Here is a 15,805-nt window from a genome sequence, read left to right on the forward strand (position 1 = left end):
CTCTCTGTTCTATTGGTTTACACCCCTACAAAAGTATGCGCTAGAGCCAAGGCAAGTATCATCCACTGCTGCCTGCATGGGAAATTGTCAGACCCTCAAGAGAGAAAACAGGCTGAGGGAAGGGACGAATGCAGAGACTGCTAATAGATCCAGAGGCAATGGGAATGTTCTAGAACTAGAGAGTGGTGACAGCTGCACAACTTGCTGGATGTACCAAAAGCCACACAACTGTACAGTGTAAAACAGTGCCTGTTATAGCATGTGGGTGTATCACATGCCGGTTTTTGAAAAGAATGAGAATTGGGGTGGGCATTGTGTCACCAGCATGCCATATCAGAGCATCAGGTTCGAGTCCTGGCTGCTCCACTTGTGATCCAGTCCCCCTGCTAGTGCATCTGGGAAGCAGCAGAAGATGCTGCAAGTACTTGGATCCCTACCACACATGTGGGAGATCCAGATGGAGTCCCTGGCTCCTAGCTTTGACCTGGACCAGCACTAGTTTCCTGGCTGTTGTGGCCACTCAGAAAGTGAACCATCAGTTAGAAGATTACAAGATCTCTCCTATCTCTCTCTCTCTCTCTCTCTCTCTCTCTCTCTCTCTCTCTGCTTTTCAAATAAATGAATGAATCTTTTCTAAAAAACATAAGAAGGGAATTTGAGTAAAGGGTGGTTGTTTGTGCTAGCTCTGACCATCAATCTAGAGGTCCTGAGGCACACCATCCTCATAAAATGAAGGTTTTCCAAATAAATATGTAGATTTATTTAGTTAGTTATTCAAAAGTCACAGTTACACAAAGAGAGAAGGAGAGGCAGAGAGAGAGAGAGAGAGAGAGAGAGAGAGAGAGAGGTCTTCCATCTGCTGGTTCACTCTCCAGGTGGCTGCAAATGGCCTGAGCTGCGCCAATCTGAAGCTAAGAGCCAGGAGCTTCTTCCTGGTCTCCCACGTGGGTGCAGGGGACCAAGAACCTGGGCCATCTTCTACTGCTTTCCCAGGCCACAGCAGAGAGCTGGATCGGAAGTGGAGCAGCCAGGACTCAAACCAGCACCCATATGGGATTCAGGCACTGCAGGCGGCGGCTTCTACCAGCTACGGCACAGCACCGGCCCAAATATGTAGGATTTTTTTTTGACAGGCAGAATGGACAGTGAGAGAGAGACAGAGAGAAAGGTCTTCCTTTGCCGTTGGCTCACCCTCCAATGGCTGCTGCGGCCGGCACGCTGCGGCCGGCGCACCGCGCTGATCCGAAGGCAGGAGCCAGGTGCCTTTCCTGGTCTCCCATGGGGTGCAGGGCCCAAGCACTTGGGCCATCCTCCACTGCACTCCCTGGCCACAGCAGAGAGCTGGCCTGGAAGAGGGGCAACCGGGACAGAATCCGGTGCCCCGACTGGGACTAGAACCTGGTGTGCCGGCGCCACAAGGCGGAGGATTAGCCTAGTGAGCCGCGGCGCCGGCCCCAATATGTAGGATTTTTAAAAATGTGTTTGACCTGTTTTTTCATCTCGGAGTTACCATGCTATCTAGACTGGGGAAGACCCAGAAACTCCATAGGCACTTGCGCCAGGGCCATGACAGTGTCGGCGAGCCCTGGAAGCAGCCAGGAGATCAGCAGCAGATTCATGGGGCAAGTGTATACTAGAACAATCTCCTCACACAATCAGGTACACACATTATCACTCCTAGACATCGCATTGAAAAGTCCTCGCTTTTAAGTCATTCCATTCTCCTTTTGGTTATAAAGGGCTAGCCTCCTCCTGAGGCTTCGCCTACAGATGCCTATACTGACTCCTCTTCCTTGGGCACTGCAATGATGGTGCCTGTGACATTTTGGTTCTCAAATCACACACTGCGAGCAGAGGGCAAGAGATCTCCTGCTTTGGGAAGAGCCTTTTTTTGGGAAATAGCATGATAGCATGCTTCCAACTGGGGCCAGTGGGAACTAAAAGAGGCCCCAGTCCCATCAGTTGCTGAGTGTCAGCACACAGAGAGAGACCCACAAGCTGCCAAGAGATGGGAGAGAATTAGCCAGCTTGGCCCGTGGAAAGGAAGGGGCTTCGCGATGGACTGGCTGACATATCCCGGCAGGGCAGAACTGCTAAGAGGACAGAAGCTTTAGGTCCTCTGCCTCTCCTCTCTCTGTGTAACCCTGACTTTCAAATAAATAAATAAATCTTTTAAAAAAAACCATTTAGCTCATTTGCAGAATGAATAAAAGCATGCCATTTCTACTTCCCAGTATAGCGCCTTCCATACGTGTGTTTTGGTCCTATCAGCAGTAGAAGCTGCATAAAACTAACTGAACTGCATTTCTCCCACTTCATGAAGAGGAAACCAAGAGTCAACTGAACTCTGGCTTTGTGAAAGGATAGTAAGCATTTACGAGGTCAGGGGCCAACATTGTGGCACAGCAGGTTAAGCTATTGTCGGTGGTGCTGGCATCCCATATGGGCGCTGGTTTGAGTCCCAGCTGCTCCACTTCTGATCCAGTTCCTTGCTAATGCCCTGGGAAAGCAGTAAAGATGGCCCAAGTCCTTGGGCCTCTGCACCCACATGGGAAACCTATAAGAAGTTCCTGGACGCTGAAGAAGTTCATGGATGCTGGCTTTCACCTGGCCCAGTCCCCAGGTATTACAGCCATTTGGAGAGTGAACTCTCTCTCTCTCTCTCTCTCTCTCTCTCTCTCTCTCTCTCCTTCCCTCTCTCTTTGTAACTCTGACTTTCAAATCAATAGATCTTTTTGAAAAAACAACAACAACAACAACAACAATTTACCAGGTCATATTTTCAGAGAAAAGTGGAATCTGCTGATACATTTCACCTGTCCTTGACAGCCTTAGGAAGCAAAGGTGCTAGAAATCACATCCTGAAGCCCCAAGTGGCTAACTGACAGGTAGAGAGTGAACCTGGAATTGCCACTGAACCAGAGTTCACATTGCCCAGATACGGGGCTAGTGAAATGGCACAGCAGGTTAAACCACAGCTTGCACAATGCTGTCCCATATGCGAGTGCCAGTTCTACTCCCAGCCACTCTGTTTCCAATTCTCCTAAATGTGCCTGAGAAAGCAGCAGATGATGGCTCAAGTGCTTGGGCCCCTGCACCCACATGAGAGACCTGGATGGAGTTCCTTTTGCCATGGCCCAGCCCCAGCTGTTGTGGCCATTTGAGGAATACGCCAGTGGGTGGAAAATTCTCTCTCTCTCTCTCTCTCTTTCTCTGCCTTTCAAATAAATAGATTTAAATTTTAAAAGTGATAACAGCCAAATTCAATGAACTAAATTTAAAAAAAAAAGAAAAAAGAAGGGGCCAGCGTTATGGTATATTGGGTTAAGCTGCAGCCTGCAGTGCCAGCATCCTATGTGGGCCCCAATTCAAGTCCCTGCTGCCCCACTCCCTATCCAACTCCCTGGTAATGCACCTGGAAAAGCAGCAGATGATGTTCCAAGTGCTTGGGCCCCTGCATCCATGTGGGAGACCCAGATAAAACTTGTGGTTCCTGGCTTCAGCCTGGCCCAGGCCCAGCCCCAGCCATGGTGGCCATTTGAGGAGAGAACCAGAGGATGAAATATTTCTCTCTCTCTCTCTCTCTCTCTCTATATATATATATATATATATATATATATATATATAAACTCTGCCTTTCAAATAAAAATAAATCTTAAAAAAAACCACAAACTTCCAAATTAAAATGTAGATGAGGGGCTGGCACCATGGTGTAGCAAATAAAGCCACCACCTGCAATGCTGGCATCCTATATGGGTGCCAGTTCGAGTCCTGGCTGCTCTTCTTCCGATCCAGCTCTCTGCTATGGTCTGGGAAAGCAGTGGAAGATGGCCCAGGTTGTTGGACCCTTGTACCCATGTGAAGAAGCTCCCACTGCCTTCAGATCAGCCCAGCTCTAGCTGTTGTGGCCATCTGGGGAGTGAACCAACAGATGGAAGACCTCTCTCTCTCTCTCTCTCTCTCTCTGCCTCTGCCAGTCTTTAAAATAAAAATAAATTTAAAGAAAAAGTAGATGAGGGGCCAGCACTGTGGTGTGCCAGGTTAAGCTGCTGCCTACAGTGCCAGCATCCCATATGGGCACCAGTTCAAGTCCCGGCTGCTCCACTTCCAATCCAGCTCTCTGCTGTGGCCTGGGAAAGCAGTGAAGATGGCCCAAGTCCTTGGGCCCCTGCACCCGCATGGGAGACCCTGAGGAAGCTCCTTGCTGCTGGCTTCAGATCAGCCCCACTCTGGCCATTGTGGACATTTGGGGAGTGAACCAGCAAATGGAAGACCTCTCTCTCTCCCTCTCTCTCTCTCTTTCTGCCTCTCTGAAGCTCTACCTTTCTTTAAAAAAGAAAAAAGTAGATGAACTGGTTTAATGCAAATCTGAAGCAATCTGCTGCTAATCAATCAGCTCTTTTTCTATTGTTCTGTCTCCTGGTTCCAACTTTGTTCCTGCTTTCTTGGATCCTTATCTGTCTATAATACCAATAACACCAATCTCTTCTACTAGGCTCATTGGGACACTTAATTTCTAGCTTACGAAATGAAGTGTTACCCAATTCTAGCACCGAAAATAAGGCAATTAAGACTGCTAGGGAGTAGTCATTTGGCCCGGCAAGTCAGATGCTGGAATCACCTATCAAGACCCAGCTCCACTCTTGATTCCAGTTTCCTGCTGATGTAGACCCTGGGAAGCAGTTCAAGTACTTGGGTCCCTGCCACCCATGTGGGAGACGCAGACTGAGTTTCCAGCTGTTGGCTTTGACCATTGTGGGCATTTGGGGAGTAACCAGTGATGGGAACACTGTGTGTTTGTGTGTGTGTGTGTGCACGCGCGTGCAGCTCAGAAATAAACAATTTCTTAAAAGATTGTTAGACTAGGGATGCGAGTGAGGAAAGGGAGAGGGGACAGGCCAATTAAAGGAGTGACTTCTGCTATTCTACAGTTGGTAGTAAAGAGGCTCATGAATGGTCCCAACACCAAGTAATGATACATGTATTGTAAAGATTTTCTTTATTTATTTGAGAGGTAGAGTTACAGACAGAGAGAGGGAGAGACAAAGAAAGGTCTTCCATCCGCTGGTTCACTCCCCAAATGGCCACAATGGCTGGAGCTGGGCCAATCCAAAGCCAGGAGCCAGGAGCTTCTTCCTGGTCTCCCACGTGGGTGCAGGAGCCCAAGGACTTGGGCCATCTTCTACTGCTTTCACAGGCCACAGCAAAGAGCTGGATTGGAAGAGGAACAGTCAAGACTAGATCTGGCATCCATATGGGATGCCAGTCCCTCAGGCAGAGGCTTCACCTACTACACAACAGCACCAGCCCCCAGTTAAACATTTTAAAAAGATCACTAAAGTGAGGCCTGGGCATGGGACAATGACACTGAGGGCAGAGTTAGGCAGTCACACACATTACATGCATACATGCTATCTAATGGTGTGTGTGTCACCACGTAAATCTGCACTCAGTGTCATTGTCTCCTTGCCAGACCTCAGGAGCCCTGTGTGCCCTTTGACCATGGACTGAAAGGTTCTCTGGGGCCAGCGCTGTGGTGTAGCAGGTAAAGCCACTGCCTACAGTGCTGGCATCCCATATGGGTGCCAGTTTGAGTCCCGGCTGCTCCACTTCTGATCCAGCTCTGCTATGGCCCGGGAAAGCAGTAGAAGATGATCCAAGCACTTGGGCCCCTGCACCTGGCTCCTGGCTTCAGATTGGCCCAGTTCCAGCCATTGTGGCCATTTGGGGAGTGAACCAGCAGGTGGAAGATGTCTCTCTGTCTCTACACGTTCGCTCTCTCTGCCTCTGTAACTCCACCTTTCAAATAAATAAATAAATACATTTTAAAAAGGTTCTCTTTGCTAAGGACTCAGTTTCACCTTCTCTTTTACTTCATATGCTTTGTCCCAGGCAGGTGCTTCTACAAGTTTTATTTGAGTGTGTGCATCATCTGGATTTTTGTTTCTGCAGAAAACTAACAGAAAGCCTAGAGCTGTCTGTCACATTGGAGTCGCAGCTTCAGTCCTGATTCCAACTTCCTGCAGATGTGCACCCTGGGAGACAGCAGGTGAAGGCTCAATTGGTTGAGTTCCTACCACTTACATGGGGAACCTGGATGGAGTTCCCAGCTCCTGGTTTCAGCCTGGCCTAGTCCTGGCTGTTGTGGGCACATTTGGGGAGTGAACCAATGGATGGGAAATTGGGAAATCTCTCTCTGTCTCTGTCTCTGTCTCTCTCTGTCTCTGTCTCTGTCTCTCTTTCTGCATTTCAAATTAAAAAAAAAAAAAAACAGAAAAGTCCCAGAAAAAAACAAGGAACCTGTGCAAGTCTACTCACTAAGGTACACAGGGCCTGAATGAGAATCTCAGTGGTGTTAGAAGCACATATGAGAGTATGTAGAAACTACTGGATCCTAACCAGAGCTCTGTTGTGTCAGGCTCTTGAAACTTTCTCTGTATCTCCTTACAGGGCTTCCCATAAGCGGGGTCTGGGAGTCAAAGGGCAGGGGTGTATTTGGGATTCCCAAACTGGCCTGCTGCTGCCCCACAGACAGATGGATCCAGGAAGATGGGTGATCCGAGTCACTTGGTGCAGTCATCAGGCAGCTTGACCCCAGCTCTGATGGACAAAAAGCCTGAAGCAGAACATCAGATTTGTTTTCTTTTTTAAGGTTTATTTGTTTGAAAGGTAGAATGGTGGGGTAGGGGAGGGACCCAAGGACTTGGGCCATCTTCCACCACTTTCCCAGGCCATTAGTAGGGAACTGGATTGGAAGTGGAGCAGCCAGGACCCTACCTACTGCCCATATGGGATGCCAGCGCTGCAGACAGCAGGTTTACCCACTTTGCCACAGCACCAGTGCCAGAATGCCTACCCCCAGGTTTGCTTTCTGGCAGAAATACACTTATGTAAAGATGAAACTGCGGTGGAGCCAGCACTACCGGCATCCCATATGAACACCAGCTCGAGCCGTGGCTGCTCCACTGCCAATCCAACTCCCTGCTAACGCACACGGGAAAGCAGCGGAAGATGGCCCAAGTGCTTGCATCCCTGCAATCCACGAGGAATGAAGTTTGCAGCTCCTGGCTTTGGCCTGGCCCAGCCCAGCCCTGGTCGGTGCAGCCATCTAGGGAGTGAACCAGAGGACAGCAGATCTCTCTTTCTTTCTTTCTGTCTCTCTCTGCTGCTCTGCCTTTCAAATACATTTTTTAAAAAATGAAACCGGGAGCCCTCACACTTTATTCCTCTGTGCTTGGGGTGGGTGCCCTCCACATGGCCCCTCCCATCGCAAGAGTGCTACGTGAGACAGTGGGATACTGGGAGGAAAGCAGCCAAAGCCTTCCCCAGGTTGGTTCGGGCTAGTGAGATTCTGCAGTTTTTCCCCATACACGCTTTTGTAACTGCGTGTTGCTAAAAGGCACCTATATCAACTTCGGAGCATTTTCTAAGAATCTTCCCAGACGCATCTGCCTCGGTAACCCTACCTGGCGAGGCGGGACCTCCACCCTAGAATGCCAGAGACTTCCGGGGCGGGGCCAGCATAGACCCCTCCTCTAGGCCCGAATAAACTGCGCGCGGGCCTGGAGGTGGGGCCTGTGAGGGACCCCGAGGCCGGCGCGCGGCCCCAGCTGACGACCGGGGGCGGGGCGGGGGAGCGGGCTGTGGCCCCGCCCCCGGCCGCCATTGCCGGGCCTGTGGGGCCGCTCTGCGCAGCTCGCTGGCCCTCCGTCGCCAAGCGGAATAGCGGGGTGGCCCGCTGGACAGGGCACCCGTCCCTGACCGAGCCCGCGTCTTTCCACGGCCAGGCAAGTCCCCGGCGGCCCGCCCGGGGCTCCATCCCTGTGGCCTGGAAGAATGGCTGGAGCTCGGGGCCTCCCGCAGGAGGGGCGAATCGGTTCCACGTCCCTTCTCTGGAGGTTCCGGTGGGCATGATTGTGAGCTGATGGCTTCCCGGGGACCCGTCCTGGCCACGCAGGGCTTCTCCCCGCTTTCCCAAGGAGCTCGGCCTGGCCGGGTGGTTAGTCAGAAGAACAAGTCGGAACGCGGATGGCACGGGCTTGCCCCTGACCTCCACCCAAACCTGCTCTTCCGCTCTCTTCCCCCCCAGCGCGCACGGTCCCCAGACAGTGCACCTGCCGGCGGTCCCAACCCAACGGGAGAAGTGGACATGAGGTTGGCAGGTGGGTGGCTTCCACAGTGAACCGGAGGGAGGCCCAGGTGTCCCGACATCCTGTGTCTGGACAGGCCCTGGGTGGCCCGCTGGGTTCGGTTTTGGAAATGGACTCTACGGGCACACTCCTTCGGTGACCTTGAGTTAACCCTCTCATCTCTGAGGACTTCAGCTCCCCGACTTTGAGATGAGGATTCGTATAGTCAGTTGCTCCCAGCTCAGTTGTCAGGCCGGCCGCTTTTTTGGAAAATGAGCTGAGGCTCCAGGAGAGAGAGAGGATGTGCTTTGTTCTTTGCTTCCTTTTTTTTTTTTAAGTTAGTGTTACTTGGTTTAAAGTGTTTATTTTCATTTTATCCAAAAGTCAGAGATTTGTCTTCCATCTGCTGGTGCACTTCTCAAATGCCCACAACATCCAGGGCTGGACCAGGTTGAAGCCAGGAGCCGGGAACTCCATCCAGGTCTCCTACGGGGTTAGCAAGGACCCAAGTACTGGGGCCGTCTTCTGCTGCTTACCAGGGAGTGCAGTAGCTAGAAGCTGGATCAGAAGTGCAGGTGGCACTTGAACCCAGGCACTCTGATATGGGACACCAGTGGCCCATGAAGCATCTTTTTATTATTTTTAAAGATTTATTTATGTATTTGAAAGTCAGAGTTACAGAGGGGGGGGGGGGTCTCCCATCTGATGGTTCACTCCCCAGATGGCCGCAATGGCCAGAGCTGTGCTGATCCAAAGCCAGGAGCTTCTTCTGGGTCTTCCACGTGGGTGCAGGGGCCCAAGCACTTGGGCCATCTTCCACTGCTATCCCAGGCCATAGCAGAGAGCTGGATCGGAAGAGGAGCAGCCGGGACTAGAACCAGCGCCCATATGGGATGCCGGTGCTTTAGGCCAGGGCATTAACCCAGTGCGCCACAGTGCCAGTCCCCCATGAAGCATCTTAACCAGTGCATCAAACACCTGCCTCTTCTTTGCTTTAAGATGACAGATGTTGAAAATTGAGGAGAAGGAACAAAATAGACTGTTATAAGAATTCTGCCATGGAGATCTTAGGATCCAGCTCACAGCAGGAAAAGGCACTAGTCTTTAAAAAAAAGGATTACAGGAGTGGGTGTTGTGGTGCAGTGGGTTAAGCCACCACTTGGGATGATTGCACCTCATATTGGCATGCCAGTTTGAGTCCTGACTACTCTGCTTCTGATCCGGCTTCCTGCTAATGCACCTTGGAGGCAGTAGATGATGACTCAAGTGTTTGTGGATGGAAAATCTGTGTCTCTTTCTCTTTCACTCTGCCTTTCAAGTAGATGAAAATACATTTAAAAAGATTCCAAAACAGCCTATTTTTGAAAGAAATGGCTTACAAGGACATACAATGGGGACAGGAGGAAAGAAAACAAAGGCAGATGGATGAGACACCACTGCAGGTAGGAAGTTGAGTGCCTGTGGGCCGCTGGAGCCCCTCCCGAGCAGTGAGCTCTGGAAAACTGGGAGAAGTAAACCTGGCAGCTGTGGAGGTTTTTTTTTAAGATGTATTTATTTGAAAGAGTTACACAGAGATAGGAGAGGCAGAGAGAGAGAGAGAGAGAGAGACAGAGGTCTTCCATCTGCTGGTTCACTCCCCAATTGGCCACAGTGGCCGGAGCTGCACTGATCCGAAGCCAGGAGCTTCTGGGTCTCCCATGTGGGTGCAGGGGCCCAAGGACTTGGGACATCTTCTACTGCTTTCCCAGGCCACAGCAGAGAGCCGGATCAGAAGTGAAACAGCCAGGTCTCGAACTGGCGCCCATATGGGATACCGGCACTTGTGGATGGCGGCTTTACATGCTATGTCACAGCCCCAGCCGCCACTGTGGAGTTTGACTCAGTTCTTCCTCCCATCTCTCAGAGCTCTGCCTCCCAGGCCCACAGTGTGGCAGCTGGTCCCACCTTGCTGGCCCCTAGTCCCTTCTTCCCAAATGGTAGAGAAGATCCGGTGATCCGGTTAGCAGAGGCCATGGGGTCACTGTGGAATTCCCCAGCCTCTGAGGTGGGCTTGCCCATGTCTGTCCTGCCTCCAGGCCCCCTGCGCATTGTGGCCCTAGTCGTCACTGTGGGTCTCACTTGGATCATAGGCAGCATCCTCCTGGGTGGGCCTGGCAGTGGCTTTCCTCGCATCCAGCAACTCTTCACCAGTGAGTGTGGGCCCCTTCCTTGCCCCGCTGCGGAGGCCAGCAGAGTGGCCTCCTGGGCCTCTGGCTGAGGCTCAGGGCTGGGCTGGGTTGGCTTGGGTTCTCTATTAGTCCCTGGCAGGCTGCCTCCTGCTGCCCTCCGCCTGTCTCCTGGCATCAAGCATAGTCTTCCCGCTACCTCCCAGTCGCTGCAGCCGGGAAAGCCAGTACCCACTACTGATGGTTCTGTGCCCCCCTGGGGAATTCCATAGGGTCAGAGTGCGGGGCGGGGGGCTTCCGTGGAGCACAGGGGATGGTGCCTTAGTTTCCCCTTGCAGACTTTGTGCTGGCCTCTGACCCAAGCGAGGAGGAGCCTCTACACTTTGTTACTGTGATGCTTCACAAATCCAGCCCACCCTTTCCCTGAATGGGGAGTTCTGCCTCTGAACAGCATGTAGGCTCGAACAGGCCACATAGCAGCATTGGCCTGGCCTAAGCCCTGCCCCAGGCTGGCTGCCCGACCCCATGCTGCAGGCCCTGGGAGGCCTCACTGCTAACAGAAACAACTCTTTGTACCCACAGACCCAGAGAGCGCTGTGACTGCAGGTAAGGCCCCTGTCATTCCCCTGCTCCTCCCGCGTGCCTGCCCCAGGTCCTCCAGGATTTCTGTTCTCTTCACTCGTCCCTTGACTAGCTACCCCTGCCCAGTGGGGTTGCTTGCACACCACACATCTGGAATGCAGTGCTGGGACAGGCATAGCATAGACATTCCCATTCCAAAAGGGAGCTCTTAGAAGGAAAACAGAGTCACCGGTTCCACGTAAATCCAAAACCGAGCAGGGTGAATGCCAGTAGGTCTCAAAGCCTGGAACGAACTCTCTGTGGCCTGCTGGACGGAGAGGCGGCCCTCCCTCTGCAGTCACCCTTCCTTCCTTTCCGCTCGTCTTCGGCCCTGTCAGTCCAAGCTGGCAGTGTTTCTGCTGGTGTAAATTTCTGACAGAAACCTTGATGGTTTCTTGTGCAAGCCACCAGGGTGGGAGACAAGAATAGTACCCCCCAGGGCTTCCTGGATAATGTCATCTCTAGTCACATACCGCACCTCAGCCAGCCACACCCTGGGTGTTCTCTTCGGAGGACACTCTGTCATCGGTTTGCAACGTGATGGGGTGGAGAATTTGTCAAAGCTTCTGATTCCTTGGTACTTGGCAGTTCTCTCAATTGGTCTCTTTCCTTTGACATTTTACTATATGTGACAAAGGGAAACTAGGCGCTGCCTTCAATACTTTGCTGGGAAATCTGAGATAAATATACAAAGTAGCACTTGTATCCTGTCTGCAAAAGGCAACACACAAGTCAGCCATATTCTTTGCTACCTTGTAACAAGGGTGACCTTTCCTCCAAGGTTCCAAGTGTTCTTCAATTCCCTCCAATTCCTGGTAGCATTCGGCTGAGGAGATAGATAGATAGATAGATAGATATTGTCTAAGATAATATAAGCTTTGTCTCTGGCTTTCTCCTTTATGAGCCCTTACCTGTACTGTCCATATATCTACCAACAGTCTCTTAAAAGCAATTCAGGCCTTTTCTAATATCTCAAAAGTATACAGCCTCTACCCACTGATTACCCAGTTGCAAAGCCATTTCCACATTTGTAGGTATTTGTTACAGAAGCACCCCCACTTTGTGGTACCCAAATCTATCCATTTCCCATGACTGCCCTAACAAAGTTCCACAAACTGGGTGGCTTAACCAACAGAAATGGGTTCTCTCCTAGTTCTAGAAGCCAGAAACCTGAAACCAAGGAGCCAGCAGGGCCTGCTCCCTCCCGCAGCTTTAGGGGAGGATCCTTCCTTGCCTCTCCTCAGCTGGCGGCTGCCTTTCCTCTGCACGTCTTTGCCTCTTTTCTTCTTATAAGGACATCAGACATGTTGCACTAAGGGCCCCACCGATTCCCCTGTGATGTCATCTTAACTAATATATCTGCAACAGCTGTATTCCCAGACAAGCGCGCATTCTGAGCTAGTGGGGGTTAGGACTCACATATCTTTCGTGTCCTGCCTCTCCCTGCCGTGCTGTGTGCCTTGTCTGTGCAGGCTCGCCAAGCCCAGCTCTCCCCACCCTTGCTTTGTCAGTGCCCAGGCCAGCCCTCCACCTCCTACCTCTCCCTCCATGAGTAGCAGAAAAGCTTTCTCCCTGGGGTCCCTGTTGCATCTCCAGTGAGACACAGAGCATCTGTGGAAGTGTCCCTGACCTTGGCCTGAGCCACACTCCCCATGCTGGTTCCCTGCTCTGCGGTCACTCGTTCCATCCTGTGGGTCAGTCCTGACCTTCCCCTCTCAGATCTCAGGTGACCCCAGGGCCAGGCCCACAGGTCACACTTGCTGTCCCCGCCCAGAGCCACGGGCCAGGAAGTACAAGTGTGGCTTGCCTCAGCCATGTCCTGAGGAACACCTGGCCTTCCGCATGGTCAGTGGAGCTGCCAACGTCATTGGGCCCAAGATCTGCCTCGAGGACAAGATGTGAGCTTCCTTGGGGTGAATGGGCTTGGGGAGGTGCTGGGTCTTTGAGGGCTGAGGGCCGTGTGTGACAGAGCAGAGCAGATCTTCTGTGCCCCCGCTAGGCTGATGAGCAGTGTCAAGGACAACGTGGGCCGTGGGCTGAACATCGCCCTGGTGAATGGTGAGTTACCTGGACCGTAGGGTCAGAGGTGGGAGGGAGCCATGCTGTGACCTGCTGCCTTCCTTCCCCACGCCCTACCTGGATGCGTCCAGGTGTTTGCCCTGGCCCTCCCCTCCACAGATTCCCAGGGAGGCCTAGGAAATGGTCTGATGAACAAAAACAATAAGAAGTTCCAGGACATTGCAGGGTGCTTCTGGGGAAGCCTCAATTACTAGACTGAGGCCCCAATGGTTTTGAGTGGGCTGGGCCTGTCCCAACATGGGGATGAAAATGGGGCAGGGGTGGGTGGTGGAGAGGGACATCTAAAAAGCTTACAGAAGGGCCGTACCCAGCTGCCACGCTCCTGCCACGTCCTAAGTCCCTCTCTTGACACAGGGGTCAGCGGTGAGCTCATTGAGGCCCGGGCTTTTGACATGTGGGCTGGAGGTGAGTGGCAGCCCCAGCCCCCCTGCTACTTGCCTCTCATGGAATGCTGCCTTCTGGGTCCTAGCACTTGGGCTTCTCAGCACTTCCGCGGGGACTTTGTCCAGGGGCTATATATGGCCCTAGGGACAGCTCTGTCTTCTTCCTCTGGTGTGTCCCTGCACGCGCCTGGCCCAAGCTCTGCCTTGCTTTTCTCACTTGGTGAACAGGGCTTGGTGGGGGAGGGATGCTCAGTGGGGTCCCCTGCCCCCCACAGATGTCAATGACCTGTTGAAGTTCATTCGGCCACTGCACGAAGGCACTCTAGTGTTTGTAGCATCCTACGACGACCCAGCCACCAAGTAAGTGACTGCCCAGGCCGGCCTCAGCCTCGCCCCTCTCCGGTGACAGCTCACGTTTCTTCCTTCTGTGTGCAGGATGAACGAAGAGACCAGGAAGCTTTTCAGCGAGCTGGGCAGCAGGAATGCCAAGGAGCTAGCTTTCCGGGACAGCTGGGTATTTGTGGGGGCCAAGGGCGTGCAGAACAAGAGCCCCTTTGAGCAGGTACAGTGGGAAGCCCAGCAGTTTAGCCTCCCAGCCCCAGGCTCTGTCTCTCCACAGCACAGCATGAGCCCTGTGCCTCCACCCCTCCACTGGTGGCCTTTGGCCCCCTTGCTCTTGGCATTGGGGGTAGGTAACACTGGCCTTCGCTGCCCTCTATGTATTTCATCCTATAGGGTCTGTAAATGGCAGCACTTTCAGACTGGCAACACTCAACAACTAGGAGACCTTCCTCCCCAGTGTCTTCAAGATGCTTAGGCTTTTCCCAGTCCTCCCAGACCCCAGCATCTCTGCTTCCCACTGCACACCCTCCTCCCGCCAGCCTGCACTGCCCTCTGCCACTGACTGTCCCTCACAGACCACATGTGGCAGGCTCTGTGCTACAGGCTGGGCGGGAGGGGAGCCCAGGCACCATCTTCACCTTGGAGAGGCTCCTGCCTCACCAAGCCTGGGCCTCCATGACACACAAACAAGCTGCTCTGATGGGTTCCAGACGCTCTGACTGCCCAAAGAGTAGCTCAACACCCCCACCGCCCCCACCGCCCCCACCAGGCCTTGTGCTTGCTGTGGCTTCCAGCAGTTCCATGCGGGCCGGTGGGGTCAGGGCACACGCTCCCTCCCCTCCACATGAAGTTGATCACCCGGCACAAGGCAGTAGCAAGCCTGGGCCCTGGCCTGCTGCTGTTCGTGTCCCCAAGGGCTAGACCATGACATCCTGCTCTCCCACCCACAGCATGTGAAGAACAGTAAACACACCAACAAGTATGAGGGCTGGCCCGAGGCGCTGGAGATGGAGGGCTGCATCCCGCGGAGGAGCATGGCCAGCTAGCATGGCGGGCCAGGTGCAAGGGCGAGGACGCCACCGGCGCTGCCAGCACAGGGCTGAGGCCCCTACCCCGTGCCTCACAGGGAGGCAGGAACATTCCCTGACCCCAGCACATAGGACTCCAAGATGGGACCGTATCTTGGACGCACAATGTGGGGTTGCAGGGGCTGGCCCCATTGCACTTTGTCATGGGAACCCAGGTAGCTGTCTCCTTTTCTTAAAGCTGCTTCCCTGATGAGGCCCCAGCCCCCTTTCCTCCTGGGCCCCTCCTGCCTGGAGGGGCCCTGGGTGCTCACCCCTCTCCCTGGATGAGGTGGCTAGCGGCTACCTGGCAGGCTAGAGCATCTTCTGGAACTTCCCAGCAGTGCAGTCTGAATGTACTTCCAGAGCGAGTCCGCCCTGTGAGCCATACCTGGTGGCCACTTCTGAAAGCCCAAGTGCAGGCTGCCTCCTGCCTCATCCTCCACCTGAGATGGAGAGGTAGCCTGAGCCTGATCACACCGCGTGGGGTGGCTTCCGTGCTTTGTCAGAGGGCCTGCCTTCTAGATGACCTCTTAATAAATTCTTGGCCCTCGGCGGAATAAAGTGGATTCAGATGTTGTCATCGGTGGAGAGTCGGGTGTTGCTCTGGGGAGGAGGGGCAGATGTCAGTGGCTCAGCCTCCGCAGCCTTCCACAGCCAGCCTTTGTCTCCGGCTTCCCTGCGGGCGGCGGGCCCTACCCTGGCTCCGTAGCTGGTATCACATAGCCTTATCCAGGAGAGTTGGTTGTACGCCCTGAGAGTGCAGCAAACTCACCCTCTGAGAGCAGGCCTGTAGGGCAACTGTGTTTCCTACAGACTCTGGCTGCCTTTGGAGTCGGGGATGCAAAGGGTGAGTCGCGTGGGTCATTTGGGGTTTCTCTTGGGTTGGAGTCGAATGCTCTTTTAAAAAAAATATTTATTGGACAGGCAGAGTTACAGACAGTGAGAGAGAGAGAGAAAGGTCTTCCCTCCGTTGGTTCATTCCCCAAGTGGCCGCAACGGCCGGAGCTGCGCCACTCCGA

General features: G+C 53.2%; 1 protein-coding gene across 2 annotated transcripts; it reads left to right on the forward strand.

The window, feature by feature from the left end:
* Positions 1-7,649: 7,649 nt before the first annotated feature.
* On the forward strand, positions 7,650-15,366 carry FAM3A (FAM3 metabolism regulating signaling molecule A). Of its 2 annotated transcripts, XM_062183660.1 has the most exons (10): positions 7,650-7,787; positions 8,090-8,162; positions 10,205-10,318; positions 10,877-10,900; positions 12,690-12,813; positions 12,915-12,973; positions 13,349-13,399; positions 13,653-13,737; positions 13,813-13,939; positions 14,670-15,366. In XM_062183660.1, exons 2-10 carry the CDS (start codon positions 8,150-8,152, stop codon positions 14,763-14,765), a joined length of 693 nt encoding a protein of 230 aa, XP_062039644.1. In that variant the 5' UTR covers positions 7,650-7,787; positions 8,090-8,149; the 3' UTR covers positions 14,766-15,366. The 2 variants fall into 2 exon arrangements, with proteins under 2 accessions (XP_062039644.1, XP_062039645.1); XM_062183661.1 differs by lacking the exon at positions 10,205-10,318.
* The last annotated feature ends 439 nt before the right edge of the window (positions 15,367-15,805 follow it).

The sequence above is a fragment of the Lepus europaeus genome, chromosome X, assembly GCF_033115175.1.
Source record: "Lepus europaeus isolate LE1 chromosome X, mLepTim1.pri, whole genome shotgun sequence".
Lineage (NCBI taxonomy): Eukaryota > Metazoa > Chordata > Mammalia > Lagomorpha > Leporidae > Lepus > Lepus europaeus.

Excerpts from the sequence above, each read along its gene's own strand:
- FAM3A (XM_062183660.1), top strand. Across the intron at positions 10,319-10,876 it reads CATCCAGCAACTCTTCACCA|ACCCAGAGAGCGCTGTGACT; the intron begins GTGAGTGTGGGC and ends TTGTACCCACAG. Across the intron at positions 12,814-12,914 it reads ATCTGCCTCGAGGACAAGAT|GCTGATGAGCAGTGTCAAGG; the intron begins GTGAGCTTCCTT and ends TGCCCCCGCTAG.